The following is a 23,533-nucleotide window of genomic DNA, read 5'->3' as shown; positions in this document are numbered from 1 at the left end:
AGTGAGTCAAAGAATCAGACTGTCAGGCGGTGTCATGTTCATTGTTAATTTCACACTCTGACAGGGTGTATATGTGTCCACACCAGCAGAGTTAATTAAACACATACAGACTGTGTTGAACACTCGCCTCAGGGTAACATCAGCTCTGCCAGTGAACAAACAAATATTTATGACCTGCTTTTAAAGTGGGGAAAAAACTAAAACAAAGACAAAGAGGACCAAAGTTAGTCCAAAACTGTGTGGTTTATGGAAGCCACACAGTTTGTTTTACTGAAAAGTTTTCAACACTCTGCAAACTAAAATGATATTTTGAGTGTGCGCATAGCACGAGGGTCCGCGCACACATCTTTCGTTGCCGGAAGTTTTTCCTGTCAAACGACCGCCGGTGATCAGAGTTCACCCAAAACCCCGACTCCTGAGATGCGGACCCTATTGGGCCGTCATCGTTCCTTGTGATGAACGAACTGGACGAGTTTCCTCCCTCCCTCTCATCTCGCCTCTCATTCTCTCCTCTCTGTCTTTCTCTCTCTCTACATCATCTCTCCATTATAAAACAGATTAGAGGCGGCTTTTATAACCTAAAACACAGCGAGACTTAAACCTGTCTCCTGTGACGAGATTACCCCCCTCGTTTCTCTCCCCTCACCTCCTCTCCCCTTTCTCTTTCTCTTCTTCTGTGAATGGATGTGATTGGACGGCATGAAAGACGGCTGTTAACCGGAGGGACAGGTGTCTGCTGGGTAGAGCGAAGGACACACATTCTCTCTCTCTCTTTAATCTGTTCCTTTTAGGGGGGGTGGAGTGTGGTTTGGCGGGGTTTATCATCCAGTTATCGTGGCTCACCCCCGGGCAGCCCTTTGCCTCCCGCTGATTGTTTGGACCAATTTGTAGGCTCTTAAAGGGATTGTGCCATGTGATTAGTGTATTGAAGAGTACATTTTTGTGTGTGTGTGTGTGTTTGGACCCGCAAGTTGAGATCTGTATTATATGTCTATTAGGTTTATTTAAAAGATATGAATAAGATAGATTACAAATGTTTCGTGTCCTGAAACTATTTTGTATACAGAATTCTGCAAATGTGTCTCAAAACAGGATAGGAATGGAAAAAATACAGTTTAAAAAAAAACAAACTCTTTTACATCTTATACCATCAGTGTACCATATTGGTGCTTCTCCACCGAGTACTAGACCCTTTGTGATGGAGTGACATGTCTTCTCTCTGAGGGAAACCACAGGCATCCCCAGCTGCACATTTTGTGACTCCACCCGTACGTGAAAAATGCACACAGAAAAAGCCATATTCAAGTCATTTAGCCTGTTGAGTTTGTCTGGAATATAAAGTCAGCAGGTCAGCCAGTTGTTCCTCTTAGCCTTTACTGCAAGAGAATGGAAACAGACAGAGGAAAAAGTACTTTTTACCTGCAAGTGCAGTTCGTTGATAAGCTGTTTTTAGGGGGGTTCACTTGGGAGTACATTGTTTATCATGTGAAAGGGAGCGAGACGCAATTTAGTAACACTAGTGAACAAAATACCACATAATCTCGCTGCTGAGGCACATGTCGCCCGAAGATGCGCTACTTGTGAAACTTCATCAACTTCATCAACTTCTAATAATAAGTATTCTAAAAATGATTTATGTTCATTAGACAAAGGCAATAATTGCGACATGCAGGAGACATAGACACAAAAAAAATAAACAACCCGCAATCAACAGTCGTCAGAAGGAAGTGGGGGAGTCGAGGGTGTCATGGTGGAGACGACACCAGCCCACTCCCGCCACCAGTGGGATGGGCCCACAGGGCCTTCAGCCAGGCACCTTCACAGAAGGTCAGAGAATGCAGAGTAATCATTTATCATGTATTACCGCATGATAAGGAATCCAAAAAAAAAAAAAAAGAACAAAACAAGGGAAAACACAAACAGCTTTACAAACTACTGAACAAATGGTCTCACGGACATGGAGAATATTCAGAGATGACCTGATAGAGTCCAGGTGTCTGTGTGACGGCTTTTCCACACCTGAAGGGCTGTTGCCGCTCGTCCTGTTGAACTGTCTTTAAAGATGTCAGTAAGCTTTAAGCCAGTTCTCCAGGGTGAAACAATTTGGCTTTATCTGTTTCCAATAAGTAAGAATGGTTCTCCTCACAGAAAGACATGTTAGAACAGTTAGTCGTTGCATCACCCCTGATGTTTTCCCATTTACCTTGCAGCCCAGACGACATACCACAGGGCATAATTAGGTATTTATAGAATATCTTACCTCACCCCAGAGTATTTGTACTGCAGGTTAGTAGCATAGTTACTGAATGAATGTGCCTGGCTCACCACAGCCATGCCAGTGCAAATCTGACACATCTAATCTAATGTAATTTAATCTAATAGTGATTCAGTATTTTCATCTGGGGAAAGAATGACTTTAGTATATGTCTGTGCAAAAATCTTATTACACATGCATTTATCTCAAAATCTTTCATGGAAACCCTGCCATTCTTGCATGAACCATTGACGGTCTCTGGACCCCTGATCGAGAAACAGGGCTCTGTACTCAGTGGCCACTTTATTAGGTACACCTGTACCATCTGTTGCAATTCAGTACAACAGCTCTGCCCTACATTCTACCTTTGCCAAGTTTATAATGTTCAGTTTTTGTCAACATTGTTACAGATGTGTAAGTTCACTTATTACATTCACTTATTTTTATATCGTCCTCACTATTTACATACATGAAGGGGTCAGAATATTAGAAACACCTCTGAAAACAGAGCAGTCCAGTGCAGCACGTTCACTATTACCTCAGTGCTAAAACATATAATTGAATTAACACGTCCATGACCGTCAAATAAACTTAACATTATAGACATCATAAAAGTGGACTTAATGGTAAGATGTGGTAGTTGGTAGTTGTATTGGACCGCATTAAATTGTACAGGTGCACCTAATAAAGTGGCCACTGAGTGTACATCACAAAGTAAAGGATACGTTTTTTGGTGCGTTTCTTGAAACAGATTAATACATGTCCTTTTATGAGAACAGTTGGACATCATCTGGTTTGTTATGTGTCCTTTGAACCTGTCCCACACAGCGTCTCCACATTACAGTTGCTGTAAATGTGACAAGGTCACATGTACAGGTACAGGTTTGATTCACATGCTTATCATCTAACGATCACACAACCTGGTTAAGAGTGTATGTAACAAACTTCTCCATCGGCGTACAAACACACTCTGTCTCTCTCTCTGCAGTGGTCGTCTGTTGGTCGGGACGTTCGTCGCTCTGTTCTTCAACCTGTTGACTTTGCTGTCTGTCAGGAACAAACCGTTCGCCTACGTCTCAGAAGGTACAGTCAACCCCCTCCTTCCCACTTGCACCAGTTCATCCCATCGGTTGTTCTTACTGGAGTGGAGACAATGCATGCAGCTTCACTTCAGACAGAACACAGTTGTACCTGATTTGTTTTTAAAGAGGCAGGGTGGATTTAGTGATGTTTGTGTCTTTGGGGTTTCTCCTCTGGACGGTGGAGGTTTGTTAATCCTCAACCTCACTGGGGAATGGGGACAATTTGGCTTTTGTTATATTTTGGAGGATTATTGCAGTAAAATGAAATGCTGGCTCACTGTTTTTGTCAGTAGATAAATCACAAATGGCAGCATTGGGATCAGAGGTTATCCCTTCCTAATTGCAGAAATCACTAAGTTATAAAACCAAACTCAGTTGTATGGTCTTAAAATATGACAGTGTCTGTTTTTCAAATTATTTTCAAAAGATTATTTTGGGGTGTTTTTACGGCACAGAAGGACAGAAAATATGATGTGCGAGTTGACATGCAACACTGTTTATGAACCGGATTTAAACCAAACATGTTGCAAACATATGGCAGCACATATGAACTAGATTACTGATGTGTATGTCCCCGTCAGGGCTCCAACTAATTATACATTTGCGTTTTCAATTAAGCTGAAGCCTTTTTAAGTAACTGTTTAGTCTATAAAATGTTGGAAAATGGCGGAAAATGCCCAAGAGAGTTTTCCAGAGCTTGTGTTTTGTCCAACCGACAGTCCACAGCCCAAAGATACTCAGTTTACTATTACCGTTACTTTTTGCCTGATTCGTGAATTAAATAATAAGCCAATGTTGAAAACTGTTGATTAATCTTCTGGTAGTTGACTAATTGATTAATTGAACAGTAGGTTCTTAACTGAGAAAAAGGGTAGAATTTTGTCTAGTTTGTTTCCGATTTAAAAGAAGAAATCCCCAGATGCCAGTCAGCTTCCGCGTGACGTCACTCAGGCTTGAAGTCTCTGCCAGTGCGAAATGTGTACAACAGTGTAACCTTCTTTGGGTTATTTGTGACTAATATCTCTGCCCTTCTTCACAAAACATAGAAAAGAGAGAGCAAGAAGACACTGATGCTGAGGGATTAAAATGCAGCTGGATGGAATAGTAAATGTAAGGCAGCATCATCACGTCAGGAGAGACATTAACCAACCAACCGTCAAACCACGCTGACCAGTTTCTCTTCCTGTTAACTCATTTGGTGTCATCAAAACCCACCTGCATGTCTCTGTGCCAAATTCAGCTTATTTTCATGTCACGTAGACCAGTTGGTGCAAGTAAACCAAAAACAGAATTTCTTGTAAGTGAATGCCTGGATGTATGGGAAGACCTTAACAACAGTTTAATAAACAGACCTCATTCCTATAAGCATCACGGAGAGAGAGAGAAACGTTGAGAGTCAAGTTATGATATTGATCAGTGGGCCATGAAATGTATACCCCATTGACATCCGACATTGAAATGTGATCTGTATGTGGACAAGGATAGGTCTAAAAGCTACTACATCTGGAGGTGGTTTGGCTCGCACTGTTGCCGGATCTCAGCCGGGTGTAAATTCAGTCTGTAGAGCGTAACCACATTCTTAGGAAACTAATCTGCCCAACAAGTTCAGTTCAATTAAAGACAATTTATTTGTCCCTCAAGGGGCAATTCGAGGCAGCAAGTCTGCAAACAAACACACACATAGACAACTCACCTACACACGTAAAAACAGTCCAAAAATACAAACATGAGACATAGTTAAAATATGCGAGGATCTATAACAACAACCAATACATAGCTGACCAGCCATTTACAAAGGCAGATATTACGTTAAAAACGAGCAGATGCCAAAATTACCAGTGTATTTATCAGTCTATGTGCAAGGTTAACTGACCATTTCTTGTACTTGTCTAGACGAAAGGTTTTCAGCAAGCCTGACAAAAAAGCTACAAGTAGTAGCAGTAGCCAGATTTAGAAGTGAATGTGCATTCGTGGCATTGCCCCCCTTGACCTGGAGCACTCCACGTCATGTCAAGTCAAATTTTATTTATACAGCCCAGTATCACAAATCCGAATTTTTCTCAAGGGGTTTAACACTCTGAACAGGATATGACACCCTCTGTCCTTTGACCCTTGTCACCAGCCCCACCTAATTAGCATTTTTCGATCCAGTCACAACGCAGATGGAAACCAGATAAATAAAACCAGTTTAACAGCAGATGTAAATGCAGACACCCATTACCCAGATAATGTATCCAGATAAAGGTGTCTACCGGCTGTAAGTGGGGCCTTAATGCAGACTGACTTGTAAGTTGAAATACTTGACAAGAGTTTCTGAACCTCTTTGTGAGGACAAAATGCCCAAACCCATCAGAGACATAAAGACCGGTCCAAGACCCACACTCCCAACATTAGGTGCAAACACAAAAACACACAGCATACATCTGTGAGACAGTGGAGACACACAAGGTATAGGTCGCACACGCACACATACGCACAGTTGCACACACAGATGCATACAGGGAGGGGAGGCCAGGCCAGGCCAGGCCAGTGTCGACCCCGGGACATATTAACCTGACTAAGACTCAGTCTACTGCTAATACAGACAGACTGGAACACACACATGCATACAGGCTACAGCCACCATCTCACACACACACACATACAGAGACTCACACTCACACAAATTTGCAGACAGTAATATACACTCATTTGTTCCTGTATGCACAGTTGAATAGAATCGTGCAAATTGACATGCAGGCAGAAACAGATGTGCACCCTTTTACAAGTATGAAAACACAAACACAGAGGGAAAAAGAAACATATTCCCTTTAGGTCAGGCAGTAGTTTGGGAGTGTAAGAAGATGAGGAGAGAGGGAGAGGAAGAGGAGGAAGAAGAGGCAAGGAAAAAGGCTGAGAGTTTGAAAAACAGAGGTGTATAATACACCCCCCATCCAAATAGACATCCTTCTGTTTTCCTACTCCCTTACCCCCCACTTTTCTTGTTCCTCTCCTCTCCTCTCGGGCTGACTCACTATCTGTATGAACAGTCTACTGATGAATGAGGTCAGTGTGTGCGTGTGTGCGTGTGTGTGTGTGTGTGTGTGTGTGTGTGTGTGTGCGTGTGTATGTGTATATATATATGTGTATATGTGTCTGTGTCAGCTGTCTGCTCTTGCGTTCGGAGCAGTCTCAACATCACTTAACATCTGACAGCACTTAACTTTGCAAAAACACACAATATCTCTCACTCATTATGCACACTCTAGCACACACTCAAACACACATACCCACACGCACACACACACTCAAAAACACACACTTTCTGACAGAGCGAGACTAAAAGTGCATTACGCAACAATGTTCCAGACAGTGGTAATGTAGTGTGCCAGGGGGCCAGGCGGGCAGAGACATGCCAACACACACACATACCACACACAGTCACGCACACTCAGAAAGACACACACACTCACACTCACACACACACACACACACACACACACACACACACAGTCACACACACACACACAGTCACAAACATCGGACATCCTCCTCGTAAACACAGATCATAAATAAGTCACTCCATTAAAATGTTTGTTTAGACTGACTCACCCTGCTAGCAAAACAAACAAAACACACACACTCTCACATGTGCACACACACACACACACACGCACTCAGGTCTGAGCAGGATGGGATGTGAAGGGCCTTTGACCCGAAGCGGAGCCTTCGGGCTTTGCAGTGTCGTCAAACATTAAAGGTGGGACGGCACAGCGGAGCGAGAGCGCTTATCTTTTTTTAAAGACGAGTGGGCGATCTCGCGGGTCCAAAAATAAGACATCTGAGCACTCCAGCCGACTGAGCTGCACTCAGAAAATTATAATAATTAGTAACTTCATGCTGATGTAAAACCACAGCCTCCAGACGATGCTTAAATCTATAGGACAGAGTTGATGGATTCAGCCATGAAATGAAACAGCTGTGTGTCTTAATATGTGTCTTAATATTTCATGCAGCATTGAACTACAGAGACGTTTTCTGCTCTTGTCTCCATCTGAAACCACGAAGCTCTCAGCTCCTCAGTTCATGTCAGACTATAGAAAGTTTACACTCCAGAGAAGTCGGCTGTATCTGAGACAACATGAAAAAATTATTCTCCACAAGCTCACGAGTTTCATCACAGGGCTTTGGATTAGAAAGTTAGCTTTACTAGAGCTGAAACAGTTGGTCGATTAATCAGTCGCTTGATCGAAAGAAAAATGATCAGCAGCAGTAACAGTCGTTTCATCCTTGACGTCAGTTACCAAGCAAAATTCTCAAACATTTTCTCCTTCCAGCTTCTAAAAAGATTGGTTTTTTGTTTTTTTCTCTCTTTAGTATATTATTATGAAAATGTATCTTCGGGTTTGGGATTGTTGGGTGTTGTCATTTGAAGATGGTTCCTCGGGCTCTGGGAAATTGTGAGGCGCATTTTTCAATATTTTCCAACGGTTTATAGGATAAACGATTAACCGATTGATGGAAGAAATAATTGATAGTTGCAGCCCAACCTTAATCGATTGCTGATGTTCCTAAAGTATTTCTGAGAGAACCAATTGCCAAACTTCTGTGCTGCGGTTTGGTGCAACGTTCATGTGAGAATGCCAGTACAGTTTTTCACAACCCAAAATTCAAAATGACAGGTCTTAAGAATGAGACTGTGAAGTTTTAAAAAAAAAAGACGCATGACTGAATAAATATTCACTAATCCTGATTAAAGAACCTGTGTTTCTCATTTAGCATTGCAGATAGCCGAGACCAGCCTAGTTCCCTTAGTGCATATAAGCACACAGATGGACTGTAGCAGGGAGTATCCGTATCATACTGTAGGGCCACAGTGATTGTGGTGACAAATACCACAGTAATCCGTATTATCACGATAATCATCAAACTTTCCTAAAATCCTACCAATAAAGCTGAAATCTAGTAAAATTACTTCACACAGTATTTGCCTGGATTTTATTCAACCTAACAATCACCAAACATTGAGGCGTAGATTTTTGGACCCTGCGAAAGTATGAACATAAAATGGACTTTAAACACAACAAACGGGAGCCGGCTGGTGGTTAAAAGTTTGGCACAGTCACTTTGAATGCCCGTGTCACCTTTTGACACGACACCTATCAATGTTTTCATACATGTTCGGATTTATTTTGGCTGTTAATGGTTAAAATTAACTTTAATAGTAATGGAACATGGCGCGGTTACTTTAGGCTCTCAGCCGCTAGCACCGCCTGCCTTGTGAACACGACCACTGTCCTACATGAACAGTTGTCAGTCGCTCTCGTCTGCTGGTCGGTTGATGCGTGTGGTGTAGCCCCCCCCCCCAAAAGCTAAAATGAAATCTTTGCCACATGCAGACCTAAACCTGACCCATGAGGAGGAGCGTAATGCGTGAGACGGTTTTGTCAGTCACCTAAAACGCATTGCTCTTGCTCACACTAAATGGTCTACTGGCTGCCTTGCTAGAGCTATCAGCCCAGGAATCTGGTTCTCAGGTCCTGGTGTGGCTGTGTTCCCTGTTTTGAATGGCGCACACTCTTGGCTCAGCAGAATAAAACTCCCAATGAAAACCGAAGGTCTGGGCTGTGTTTACGTTGCCCTCTGAAAACAACAGTAGTTGCAGTAATGACGGTGTTAGAAATTGTGGTGGTTTTCTTACCATCAGATTGTTTCACTAAAACCCGCATGCCTGTAGACTCCAGAGCGCGGAGGAGTTTTTTGTTAGATTTTACATCTGTTGTTGTTGTATTGTGTTAAATAGTTAGATGTGTTGTTCATTAACGGCATCTCTTCCTCTCTCTCTCTTTCTCTAGCGGCCAGCAGCAGTTGGCTTCAGGAACATGTGGCAGATCTAAGCCGAAGGTAAAAACATAGACATCAGTCTCTCATCTTTCCTGTCTCTCTGTTCTGAGGTCCTTCCGTCTTTCTGTCGCTCTCCCTCCTTCATCAGCAGATCTCAGTCGCAGGTAGCAACAGGAAGGATCCACTTACACTGAGTCAGCACGCACGCACGCACGCACGCACGCACGCACACACACACACACACACACACACACACACACACACACACACACACACACACACACACACACACACACGAGCACACCTGACAGTGGTAAAACTGCCCATCCTGCTTGTTACTGCTTACTCTTTGGATCTGTGTGTCCAGGTGTGTGTATACACAGGCACATATGGCCTTCCTCTGAGGTCAAAGGTTACCTTCGGATAGCTTGGGGGGCATGAGATCACAGGGTCGGGGGGGGGGGCGGCTGAGTGCTGCTGCAGGCAAACAGATTGGCTCATTGATTGAGCTTCTCAGAAACAGCTGTAAGATCAGTTTTCTTGTTGATTCCCAAAGAGTACAGTGACAAGAGAACACACACACACACAAATACCCCACACACCCCTGCCCACCTCCCCCTGGATGATTGGGTTCAAGGGTCACAGGTCACAGGTCAGTGTGACTGCAGCCCTGATATCAGAGTGATTCCTTTGGTAAAACTACACTTTATCCATAGCTGAGTGATCACCTCCCAGGTGTGTGTGTGTGTGTTCATCCAGCTCAGTAACGCTCTTGTTGTTTGGGTCCGTGTTATTTTTAAGTCCGGGTCTCCAAATTCCTTTTCTTTTTCTTTTTTTCGCAACCAAACAAGCTGCAGCTTTCTCTCTGTTGGGTTGTTGCAGGACCTACAGTACATGGGTCTATAGTTATGGGTCTGGGTATTGTCTGTGCCGACTGAAAACAAACGCATCCTGCGCATCATGTTGTCCCAGGCAGGTTATTCTAACCTCCTCCACTCCGCAGACACACGGTGCGCAGAGCTGAAACTATTAGATGATTAATAGATCAACGGAAAATTAGCCGACATCACTTCTTATAATCACTTAAAACTAAAAGAGTCAATTATTCACACGCTCCAGTTTCTCCAATGTGAATATATGCATGTTTTATTTCTCTTATGTAACAGCAAACTGAATATTTTGGGATTTTGGACTGTTGGTTGGACCAAACAAGACATTTGAATAAGTCAGCTCGGACTTTTGGAAATTAGGCATTTTATTTTTTTTGGGTTACCAAATAAACCAAACATGACAGGCAGAGTTTGGGGAAGAATAATACGCAAAATGCAAAATACAAAATACAAAATACATCTAGATTAGAATTTGTGTTTTGGATATTTGGCTGAATATACTCATACGGTGTGATACAGTACCTTCACTGAATTTTTCGACCGAGCAGACACAGAATATTTATGGGAAGTGTAAAGGGAACGTTAGAGTGGCTCATCTAAACTTCATATCAAAGTCCGATATCTCGCCTAATTTGATGATTGCATTTTCCTGAGATGTGGTCTGTAAAAGTTCAGTGGTCCTGCACGTGGGTGGCTGTCTTGCTTCCCTGCAGATACAAGACTGTAAACAGGGAGCTAAATGTCTCACCGCCGACAGTTTCTGGACACCTGATATTTGTGGTTGGAAGATGATACTTTGCACCAGAATTTAATGTTTCTTGAATTCTGTTGATGCTTCCACAAAGACCTGCAAACATTTTCTGGTCCCTGCAGAGTGCTTTAACAGTCAGGAAGAAAAATCCTCTGAAACTCATAACTCATTAAAAATCTCTCCTGAAAAGGTGATAAAATGTAGTTAATAGATAAAGAAATTCATCAATACATGGTTGTCATCTTGGCTTGAAACTGCTGTCCAGGTAAGATTAAGTTTGTAGCCATAAAATACGGCTTTCAATATACAGTGTGTCAGATTATACATTTTTTTCCCCATAGAACTGATGCTCACTCAGTGTTGGACTGTTGGATGAATGATGGACTTTTTTTTGCACCTTTACCTGCAGACTCTAGAAACGTTTCTGCATGAAAATCTTAGGAGACACGTGTCTTCTGAGATACTCCCCGTTCTGTCGTTTGGTCTGAACAACAGCTGAACACTTTGACCATGTCTGCGCGCTTCTATCCACTGAGTTCCTGCATCGTGATTGGCCGCCGAGATAGTTGAATTAACGAGCAAGGAGGCCAATAATTGCAATAAAGCTAATTATATTGTTATGCACAAAACTAGCAATAATAGCAAATTGCATTTCCTCAAACAAGTTGTCTCTTTTGATAAAAGTGAAACAAATTTCTGATATTGATTGAGACAATCATTAAATCAGCTGATCAGTTGATTTTTCCAAGTTATTTACGTCCACACCGCCTTTATGTTGCCATAGTAACTTAACAACAGACTCTAAAGCAGACGGAAGCTCCATGTCAAACTGTTGTGATGAATATTACGTCCCACTGTGTATTACCGCAACTCAAGTGGGTGAAGTATACGATTCACTGTCCACACAAACACACGCACGCGCACACACACACACACACACACACACGCGCACCCACCCTTAGAGTCAGCAGCTCACTTGGAGCAGGTTACTCGGGGAGACAGCCTGGAGAGTTGTGCAGCAGAACTTGGCTGTGATTGGCTGACAGGGCAGAAATGAACAGGACGTCCCAGCCTAGTTTCCACTCTTTGACTCTCTGTGTGTGTTAAGTGTGTGTGTGAGTGTGTGTGTGAGAGAGAGAGAGAGATAGAGAGAGAGGGAGGGAGGGAGAAAGGGAGAGAGAGATGCTCTGTATGCCTTCATACAAGCATTTTGTGTGTGTGTGTGTCTTGCAGAAGCCTGTCCGCTTGTGTGTATATGTGCATTTTCCAGTGTGTGCTTCCTTGACTGTAGGTGTGTGTGTTACTGTCTGTGTGTAATGGCCTGTTCCCACTTAACCTCAGCAGGATCTGGGTTATATAAAGCCAGCTGCTCTGTTGGCCTCACCAGCCAGAAGCTGGGGCTCTGTGTGTGTGGGTGTGTGTGTGTACGCATTTGTGTTACCTCTTTGGGACCTTTTCCAGTATAAACATCAACCTTGTTGGGACCAGTGGTCCTCATGTGGACCGAAACCTGGTCCTAATGAGGGAAAACGTCATTTCTGAGGTCCTGGTTAAGGTTAGGGTTTAGGTTAGGGTTTCCACAATGAATGGAAGTAATGCAGAGTCCTGACAAGGACAGCTTCGCAAATGTGAGTGAGGGAGTGAGGGAGTTGCCAGTGGGGACGAGAGAGAGAGATTTTTAAAAAAAAACTGAGTATGACCGAAGTCGAAAGATACATTTTGCATATATGGATTATTATCAAATCCTGGTCCTGATTCTTGTCACATTACTTTTGTTCAAAAAGAAGTCTTATATTTTTAGCTGAATTTTCTGGGTGTTTGACTGTTACAATACATTGTCAGAAACATCAAGGTATTCGGGGTTTCCTGGGACATCTTATATGGTCCAGGAAAAAGTCATGTAAGTGCAGGTGTAAATGCACGTAGAGACGTATTGCGGTCCGTCTTGCACTGTGATCTGGTCTTAGCCAGGTGTAACATGCGCCTGGGAAAGACACAGACACACCTGCGCTTAATGCCGGACCGTGCATGACCACATGTTTGGGATGCAGTGCGTTGAGATGTTGCTGTTTAACTGAACTACAGAGCGTTAGTTGGTCCAAATCGAGCATCAGGAATGCAGCTTGAGCACTCAACTGTGGTCAACCATATTTTAAACATTAAACACTGCTGATGTAGATGGAGGTCAGCGGGTCCAAATTTCACCACTGAAAAGTTGCTTTCCGGATTCAACATGTTTCTCCATGCATATTACCCACGCAACCATACACACAGGGCCCTACTTTAATCACGCAGTCCGTGCAAAGCAGTTGGTCTTGGGCGCACGGACTGCGTGGGCGACTCCAAGCACGGCTGCTATTTTGGTTCGCATATGTGCAGCAGTGAAGGTGCAAAAGTGAAATATAAACTGGAGGGTGTTGTGATTAATAGATACACTCTCTGCCAATCACATCGCTGGTTTGTTGCCGATTTAAATGCATCATCAGAGGGATCGGTTCAAATGGCTTATTTACATTTCAGGGTTTTTTTTTTTGAAGCAAGGCGAGGCAAGTTTATTTATATAGCACCCAAGCAATACAAAGTCCTTTACAGAGGAATAGAGATACATAAAAAAAAGACATTATGAACACATTAAAATTGCATTCAAGAGACAATAAAAACCATTACACGACTGAGGTGCAGTGCCTGAGCTGAATGAATGAGAACAGAAACTACAGTTCTCTGCCGCTCTGAGGAGGAACGTTTTAATAATAAACACCATGGTGGGAAAATGAGGCCTTGTGCGTTCCATCCATCCATACACACGTACGTCATTTAGCCAGAAACAGACAAGATTCAGTAACAAGCTAGCTGAAGTTCTCATATTTAGTTTAACACCAACAGCTTTGCAATTTTTTTTCCTCATCATAGAGGTAACAAAAATGTTTAAATCTAGCAATGCCTGACCAAATTTTAAGAATGTGATCAAGTATTCAGTGCCATCAACATTCAGACATTTTTCTGTTCTCTGTTCATCATTCCGTCCAGTGTGGAGCCAACAGACCAAGTATCAAGTGTTTGTTGGCCTCTCTGCTTTAATCCTTCGCTCTCTGTCTGCAACGTGTCTGGATTAACAAACACACACACACACACACACACACAAGGTCACGTCAAATTATATCAATGCATCAGTGGGGATTATAGGATTGCTGGGATTGTCAATCTCATCCTCAACTCTCAATCTTTTTCTTTCTTGCTTTCTGTCTGTCTGTCTGTTTTTTATGGCTTCATTACGTTTCCTCTCCTCCTTTGTTCCTCTTTCTGTTTTTTTTTTTTTTGCCAGCGGGGTGAGAAGGCAGTTTGGCAGTTTGATTTCTGCCGTGGTGCTTAAAATGTATGAACTCTGGGCACGGTTTAAAATGACAGTAAAAATGGCCGAACGACGTTCTGGCTAAATTCTTAGATTGAAGAGTCTGCAGTTTAGTGTTTGGACCTCTCTGCTTTGTCATTCGGTTTTAGAATGACAGAGCTAAAAGTAGGGGGGTCTTAAAATGACTATTAAATAACCACTCCAAATATTTGAATAGCCAAGTACAAATAAATAACTGAACAGTATATGCAGCTTCATTGCGTCACGTTGCGTCAAACAAATAACAGCCCTCACCGACACGACCCGAGTCGGTGAAGATTGATCACATAGCCTATTGTGATTGGCCGGCGAGCCCAGTCCCAGCGCATGCATCCAACGTGCTCTCATGCGCACCCTGAGATGGCCGGTAAAGAGACTGGCAGGGACGGTAAAAACTCTATGGATTTTTTGACGGTTCACCGGCCCACGGATGCGGCGGATTTTTGTCCCGCTGCTCCCGACGGCCAGTCCAACAGACGGGTCTGTTGTCAATGTGTTTGTCAGAGAGCGAGAGCGCGGCGAGGAGGGGCGGAGCAAATCAATGTGCTGTGCACAGCTCTACAGGGGGACAAGATTTTACCCATTTGAAATAGTAAAATTAATATAGAAAATCTTTGCGGTGGTCAGTGTTGATCTTGTGGTGGGTTGCCAGGAATAAATCAGATTATGGGAAACACTGTAGAAGTAACATTTTCTTGTTGGCGCTAAACAAAGTGATAGGTAGTGAAAAACTTTCATAATCGACAAACACACACGCACACATCAATCAGTCTTGCTCCGCTTTCCCTTCTTCCTCTACTCTTCTCTATTTCCAGTTCTATGAACATCCTGCCCGTGGCGAACTCTCTGAATGACATGTTTGACGTTAATTACGTGTTGACATCCGTGTCCCTGCTTTGTTTTTAAACATTGTCTAATGACAATTACCTCGCGGCGCCGAGCCATCGTGGCTCCTCTTCATGTTTGTGACAGTGCTCAACGCCACTGACCCCGGCAGCCTCAGAGCGCTGGCCTTTGACGTATTGGAAATTCAATCTGACACGCAGCGCAGGGCCGATCAGGGCCCGGAGATGCGTTCATTGACTGTTAATCGTTTCCAGGAACAGCGGGCTGGGTGCGTTACCGAGAGAGCGCACGGGGTTGCATCTGTTTGGAGTTTAGGGGAATCGGCTGAATGTTTGAGAAGGACCGCAGGTGCCTGCTGGTCTGGTTTTCCCTGCAGGGCCAAACCAGGCCAAAGAGGGTTTACTCATGTCATCCACACATGTCATATTATTTATGCAAAAAGCGCAATTCAAGAAAGTTGCAACAGCTTCAATTTTAACCAAACATCAACAAACTCAGTTTCTAATCTTTTTTTTTAAATCCAAAGCAGATAATTCTGTCATGCATTGCATGTTTGCCAGACTCCTATCCGAAACATCTGTTGAGAGAAGACTCGATGGCTGTTGCATTGTGCTTATTGATGGTTGTTTCCCCCGTCTGAAGCTTTGTGCACAGGATTAAGAATGGGGAGGTAATTTTCTTGTGCCACAGCGAGTAAAATTTCGACAGGAAAATGGCAACAAAGGTTTATGGAATGAGCACAGGTGTGTACAGAGCGCTGTTAGTTGACTTACAGAAATAAAAGCTCCCATGTCAGCATGTATTTCTGTATTTTAGCTGCTCCTAGAAACCACCACTGCAGCTTCTGTGTCAACTGAAAACGATGCTTGCGAGAGGGATGAGTCACTCGCTACTGGGTGACCCCCCCCCCCAACAGAAAACAGCTGACATTAACATGATTTAAGACTGTATAATGAAGTTAAATAAAATTGCAATTCTGTCTGATAATCAGGTTAAGCTTTGCTTATTTCAGAATAACACCTATGTAAAAAAAAATTATGAGAGACAAAAACAATACTTTTTTTTTTTTTTTGATGAATTGGTTTGAGGCAAAGTCTTTCCTGCAAACACTATGTATCCTAAGCAGGATAATCATATATTTACATCTAAAATCTGCCTGTTCTTAAGACAGATTATACACTAGTATTAAGAAGTGAAGATTGTGTTTAAAAAGGATCCAGTTTGCATGTAATGCAGTACTTTTTTTGGAGTAATTTCAAAAGTACTATTGAGATTCTGTAAAGCTGGGAGACATGCGAAATAAAAAAAAAAAAATCTGTATTTGAGATAAAGATAAAAAAAGGTCGGTATTGAAGCAGCCAAGGCCCAGATATCCGTACAGAACGTAGTGCAACGCTCGCCGCCCGTGCGGCCTCACATAGAATTGCATCATTTGACAATGACGTGTCAAACAAAGTGTTAGAGCTGCTACTTTTCTGGAGGTTTGATGCACGTTGATGCTGGGAAATGTGACCGCGGTGTATCCTGACCTCGTGATGCACATCATCATGTATGGAAACACCACCGACCTTTTTCCCTACACTGCCGAACGTGTGGTCTGACAGTAAAGAGTGTGCCGTTAAACCAGCGTTTCTGACGGTCGGATTTCACTTCAGCCTGTTCAATAATGTTGCTGAGCTTTTTTTTAAAGCGTTTTAAAGGCTCTGTTTCCTCTCAGTTGATGAAAGAGGAGTTATTGATGTGTGTCCTCGGTGACCTCGTTCAATTAAACAAACAGCAGTCAAGTCCCGCTGATTAGATCTGCTTCTCAGTCCGAAACATCCAGAGCGCGCAGCTGTTGTCCGAACCGCCAATGACGCGTCACGCCGTGTCACGTGATGCTGCGTCATGACACCGTCCCACGTCACGTCTTCAAGTGTCACATTATGTTGCATCACGCCATTTTCCCATCACATTAAACCATGTCAGATACCTCATCTCCTGCAGCTCCGCAGGTGCCAGTCTGACGGCCACCCTGACCTTGGTTAAAAATAAAGACGACAAGACCCCGCCATGATTAATAGTACAGAATTAGTTGTGACAGGAAGGGATGCAAAATTGCTCCTCCAGAGGAGAGAATTTGAACACCTATTAACACCTGAGATGACACAAAAGCTTAATTACACTTGCGGGTTTATGCAGAACAAGCTACGATGATCTACCTCGGTTTGATAACCAGCATTCGTTAGCGCCACCAAAGGAATCACGTGCTCTGTGATCATCACCATGTTCTCTGAAGAGCCCGTTATCAGAGCTTGTGATCCATTGCACAGCTAGCAGTGGGTACACAGGATTACAACAGCTTTTAACAGCCACAACAAAATTGGTATGATTGTGAACTTTTAGGGCTGCAACTAACTAGTATTTTCATTATTGGTAATCTGCTGATTGTTTTCTTAATTAATCGTTTATTTGTTTTGTCGGTAAAATGTTTGAAAGTTATGAAAAATGTCCATCTCCAGCTCAAAGTGACGGCTTCAACACACTCAAAGATATTAAATTTAAATGACATAAAACCGAAAAAAGCAGAAAATCTGACTCATTTTAGGAGCCGGAAACAGCATTTCTGCTTAATAAGTCAATCAAACAATTCATCGATTACCAAAATAGCTGTGCATTAATTTTCTGTTAATCGACTGATCGATTAATCATCTAATCATTTCAGCTCCAATTGATAATTATACCTGTTTTTTTTTTTTCTTTAATTTTTCAGCCTATAAAATGTCAGCAAATAGGATCAAGATAAAATTGATTCTTTCATCCAAAACCCAAAGATACTGAGTTTATCATCATGGACGACTAAGAAAACGCAGAAATATTTATACTTGAGATGCTGGCACCAGATAAGTTTTTGCTTTCCTCCTAAAAAATGACTTACTAAAATTGTTTATGATAATTTTTTCTGTCAGTCAATAATCATTTCAGGTCAAACCTTGTTTGTCAGTGACAAAGATAAATCCAGTTGAACTATGGGGTGATCACTTTGGCACCTCTTTTACTGAAGTGTCATAACTTAAAAGCTGTTCATATCTTCAGTCCTCTCCAGTGTAATAGCAAACATCATCCAAAGTAAATAATCAAAAAAATCTATTATTAAAACACTCTCAAGGAGGTGAATCATTTTATGCTGTGTGAAAACTGTCATGTGAATAATTTTTAGTACTGAAACAAGCAGCAGCAGAGTAATTAGTGATTAATTTATCAAGAAAAAAATACCAAACATTATCCGAGTCAATCTTCTCCAAGCAATTTGAAGATGTCATTTTACTTTTTTGACTATTTTCTGACACTTTATAGGCTAAATGGTTAATTGCAAAAATGATCTGCAGATTAATCAGCAATGAAAATAACTTAGATATTTATACCTGAGAACAGCAAATGAACAAGTGAGGAGAGGAAATGATCTAAAATGCAAGAGGCCAGTTCCCTATGGACTGACATTTTCATTTCACTCCCGGGTTTTGAGAATATCATTGAGCGGTGATTGTTACCTGCTCAGTGTTTCAGCCCAAATGAGCAATTTAAGATAAGAAAAAATATTCTTTAGTGCAGCATTTACATCAAAGTTTGCATTTTCCCACATCAAGACAAAAGAATTTTTCATGAAGGAGGATTTGATAGGGTGCAGCATTGATTAAGACTCGACTTTTCTCTCTGTTCTGTGAAGCTCCTGTCACTGTTGTTGAAGTAGAAGAGGTTGGTTGGAGCTTAGACCGTAGACCAGCATAACATGAAACAAAACAAGAATGATCCCATCAACTACATTTGGAGTCCCCTAAAGTCCATTATGACGGCGTGATTGGGTTAAAGGCTTAATCCTAAAGACAAACATAAACACGGGGATTCATCGCCGAGGCAGGCTACAGCTTAGAAAGGAAGAAACGTACTCAGTCCTTTAGAGACAATATGTGACTTATGTAAAGTAGGAAATAATAGAAACTCTCGTCCAAATGAGTGCCTTTAGCCTCACTGTCGTCAAATTTAAAAAAACAAAACAAAACACAAGTGTAATAAACAAAAATCAACCACCAGACGAAGCAGCACGACAACAGCAGAGCCTCCAGCGCTTTTCCCCAGAGGCTGAGAAACTCAAATACACACTTTAGCGGAGAACCTGTACATATGCTCAGTTGGCAGTTTATTAGGAACCACCAGCTAAAGCTAATGCAGTCAAATACAACAGCCCCGCAATAAATCCTCCTTCATGAAAGTTATTAATGTTCGGTTTTTGATAAAACAGTTTTAATGAGGTGTTGATTCCAACTAAAGGGTCATTTTGGCAGCTACAGTTTAATTAAACTGCAGTACTCCATTTATTTATTCAATAGTTATATATTTATATTAGAATACTACAAACACTTTTGTCTGTATTGTAACACAATACAGTTCAAGAGCAGCAAAGTACAGCCTCCAAAACGTCCAAGCAGTTGGCAACTGAGCGTGTTTATGCTAAAACTTCAAAATGGACAACATTGCAAAATGTTTATTTGATTTGTATAGAATAACAACTCAAAACATTGTAGTTCTTTAAGGGTAATTTCCCAATTCTTAAAAGCTGTTTTCAAATAATAAGTCCAATGTCCATATGAACATTGGGTCTGGTTTTGCTCGCTGTAATCATCTCCTCCTGTTCATACTGGGCATTAAATGATCCCTTCATAATGTGCATCCAACGTAAATGGTGGGGAACAAATTCACAGGCCTCGTTTTGTGCAGAAATGTATTTAAAAGTTTATCTGAAAGTCATATGAGGCTTCGGCAGTCGGAGGTACACGCACGAAGTGGCCATATCCTAAGTTACAGAGTTTCAGTACTCTTTCCTTCTGCTGCGGCTCAACGGGGAAAAACTGGTCGAGGAAACAAAAGGAGGGGAGTTTGAACTTAAACAGCGTCGTGATTTTTCTAACTCCGACTGTTGACGCCTCCTGTTAACTCCAGAGGACTGCAGACTTTGTCCTCCACCATTTACATTAAAAGCACATTAAGAAGGGATCGGGAGGAACGACTACAACACGACAAACCTGTTGCAGTGGGCAACTGACTATGTTTTAGGGCAGACCTGAAAGATTGTGAACCTGTCCTGTAAAGGCCAGTTCTTCTATGGTCAAGGATTACAATATATTCAACATATACATACACTCCTACTTTTTTAAAACTCAGAAAAGTTACTAATAATCAGTAACAGACACATTTCCTGTTTCTTCTCTCATTGATCTTTTAATACACTTTTCCTCTTTGAACTATATCAAACCTCATCTGCTTCCTTAAGTATTTCAGGAGGAAGTTAAAGTTAAAACCAGCATGGTTGTTCTGCGAAGGAGTCTGATCTTTAATACATTTACCTGATGGTGATTAACTGATTGGTTGGTTAATGCTCATCAAAAAATGAACTTTTTGACTTTACAAAAGGAGGAATTCTTCCTAAAAATGTGTTTTACGTCTAATGGGTTTTATGGTAGAACATGTTCCACTGCTTTGTTTGGGTTAGAAACCATTTAACTGAAAGTGACACACGTTTCTCAGTTTTTTTTATATTTTCTTCAGCAGAACATCTTTATGATGAGATTTTTCATTTCATTCTAATTTGATTTAAGTAAATGTTATTGTTATTTCCCTTTTATCAAAGCTGGAGAACATTTGGAGTTGATGTAGAGGGAAAATGTGGAGGTGATCATGTGCACTAATCCGGTTTCTTTTGTGTTTGTTTGTTTGGTATGTGTGTCTACAGTTTGTGTGGCATCGTTCCAGGCCTCAGCAGTGTGCTGCTGCCTCGCATGAACCCATTTGTCCTGATCAACATGGCAGGAGCTCTGTCCCTCTGCATCACCTACATGCTCATAGAAATCAAGTAAGGATTAATCTCTCTGTGGCCGGTAAATCCCCAGATTCACCGGCGTCAGTCAGTGTTTAACCGACGCACCGAAACCAGGGCTGCTTTCCTGGGCTTGGCGGAGCCACTTTTCAGTCGCAGCTGGAAATTCCCTCTCGCTGCTTTAAACTGTCCTGATCTTCATCTTCATCGAACTTAACGTGCTTCCTGATGCGAGAGACTCAGGGACAGGACAGTAAGCCAGACTCCGGTGTTTTAAAGTTGTGCAAAAATGCGGTGAATTAGTCTTGGTCCTTGAATCGTTAAGAGCGATGATGATAAAGTTGAGGGAGTTCCCCAAGAGTCAATTCTGTCAAAGATTTACATTCATTTAAATGCTGAAAAAAACCCCCCCAAAATATCTCACCATAAATATGTGGACGGCAGACAGATTTACATAACGACACCAAGTGTCTGTGGTCCCACATGGTTGTGAACAAGTGACCGGATCTGCTGAAATTTCCTCCAGTAAACAAAGCTCAGAGCAAAGTAAATCCTTGAACTGGAAAAGCTGACAAAGCAGTCTCAGTATAAGGTCCGTCCCGTGGCTGTTCTTGAGCTTTTGATCATATCACATGATCTTCATCAGCTTTTACTTCAACACGGACGGATCTCCAGTTCCGAGACAACTGAGCTGACTCCATCTGCTGAGGAAGATCGTGTGTTATGATCGAAAGCCTCCAGAACAGCTGGTGAAAAGGAATAATAATAATGATAATGAATTTATAAACTTTATCTTACAGCCCTTTTCAAAACAAAGTAAGCGCTTTACACTGTTGAAAGAGGATTAAATCATTTCAGGACTGCAACAGACCTGGTGGCGCAATTGTTTTCTCAAAGAAGTAATTGAAAGTCAGCACTCGGCTTCAGTCGCTCATGTTAAAGACCACAGACCAAGCCAGGAATTTTGTAGTCGGGAACTAGTTTTAATATCCTAATTAAGACCATCACAAAAAAAGACAATTCTGATCCAACTTTCTTTTAAATCAAAGCTTAAGACTTTTTCATTTGCCATTGCCTTTTATTTTTATTCATTAACATTTCTCACTGCAATTTAACTGCACTGTAACCTATTCTTCTGTTTCTAGTTTTATCCAATTATAGCTGATTTTTAATCTTTGTTATTTTAAATCACGTCTATATTTGTCTATTGTTTTACCTTGTGTTTCTTTTATACCTTGTCTAAATACCTTATGTCTTACGTATTTGTTTCCTCTGCTGTGCCTGTTTGTGTGTGTTCAGTAACTACAATGCGGTGGACACAGCGTCGGCGGTCGCCATCGCTCTCATGACCTTTGGCACCATGTATCCCATGAGCGTCTACAGCGGCAAAGTGCTGCTGCAGGTAAGACAAACGTGTCTCTCGTTGTTGAATCCGTCTGTAAGTTGCCACAGACACAAAGTGAATCTCTGACAGGATAAGAAACGAAACATACCGACATCAGGGCATTTTAGGAAGTTTAATTATTCATTTTTTCTTTTTCCCCTGTCCACAGACCACGCCCTCCCACATCATCGGCCAGCTGGACAAACTGTTGAGAGAGGTGAGCCGGTGTTGCTTCTATGACTGTGCTGTGCAAACACAACAGTAATATTAATTTAAAATAAACTTACGTAACAGACATGGTTTTACTTTGATATTTAAGTGACAAAGATTCATTTGAAATTTGAAAGACAGGAAGTTTTCAAAAGGTAATTTATGGAAAGGGGAAAATAGTTTTTCTCTTTGATATGAATGTATTAAGTAGGAAAAGGCTGTCACCACTTTATAGAGTATTAGTCCATAGGTATCCATAATGCCTCCAACTTGACGTAAACTTATTATTTGCTGTGAAATGACATCATTTTCAGCCTAAAATCTACAGTAAGAAGGAACAAAAAATCTAGAATATAATACAGAATATCAGTCTCTTCCTTTCTTCACATCCGTCGATACGAGACACGGTTTTTACAGGGTAGAAAGCCGAAAAGATTATAAGTGATCTGTCTCCTGAATATAGCAAAGGGATATACAGTATGTCCTATTAAAAGTTAACACACGTGAAGTGCATGACAGGTTGTTATGGGCTGATTGTTCCTGTTTGTGTCCAATCAGGTGTCGACTCTGGACGGAGTACTGGAGGTTCGCAATGAGCACTTCTGGACTGTTGGCTTCGGGTCTCTGGTGCGTTTAACAGCCAAAGAATGAGAACATGTAAAAATAAGCTTAAATTGACTGGGGTTTTCTTTATGTTACATATGTGCCTTGAGGGAATTTCATTGCATCTGGCACAAACGTTCACTCGGACTCAAGGATGAATTCTAATCAGAATTTAGAGGTCAGAGGTCAAGGTCACTCTTACCTCACAAAACACGTTTTTGGCCATAACTCAAGAATTTATACGCTAATTATGATCAAATACACCTAATAACTTTCTACGAATTCCTTCAAAGTCCTCACGACATATATTATGAGTCTGGGCGAACATGGATGTAAACTGCAACTTGACTGGTTGGCGGAGGCCTACAACCGTGAGGCGGCAGATCTAGTTTTTCTCCAGGACGCCCTACCTATGATAATGAGAAGTACATATAATTCATGGCCTCTGTCC

The 23,533-nt window shown here is 41.8% G+C and overlaps 1 protein-coding gene across 1 annotated transcript in view; it reads left to right on the top strand.

The window, feature by feature from the left end:
- Window positions 1-23,533, top strand: part of slc30a6 (solute carrier family 30 member 6) — a 76,052-nt gene that overhangs the window by 44,156 nt on the left and 8,363 nt on the right. Inside the window, exons 9-14 of the mRNA XM_040139637.1 lie at window positions 3,243-3,337; window positions 9,171-9,219; window positions 20,802-20,921; window positions 22,185-22,287; window positions 22,439-22,486; window positions 23,038-23,106. Coding sequence (XP_039995571.1) covers window positions 3,243-3,337; window positions 9,171-9,219; window positions 20,802-20,921; window positions 22,185-22,287; window positions 22,439-22,486; window positions 23,038-23,106 — 484 coding nt within the window. The remainder of the gene's footprint in view (window positions 1-3,242; window positions 3,338-9,170; window positions 9,220-20,801; window positions 20,922-22,184; window positions 22,288-22,438; window positions 22,487-23,037; window positions 23,107-23,533) is intronic.

Source organism: Xiphias gladius, chromosome 11 (genome assembly GCF_016859285.1).
Source record: "Xiphias gladius isolate SHS-SW01 ecotype Sanya breed wild chromosome 11, ASM1685928v1, whole genome shotgun sequence".
Lineage (NCBI taxonomy): Eukaryota > Metazoa > Chordata > Actinopteri > Istiophoriformes > Xiphiidae > Xiphias > Xiphias gladius.
The sequence above is the reverse complement of the archived record's forward strand: the minus strand, read 5'-3'. Positions and strand labels throughout refer to the sequence as shown.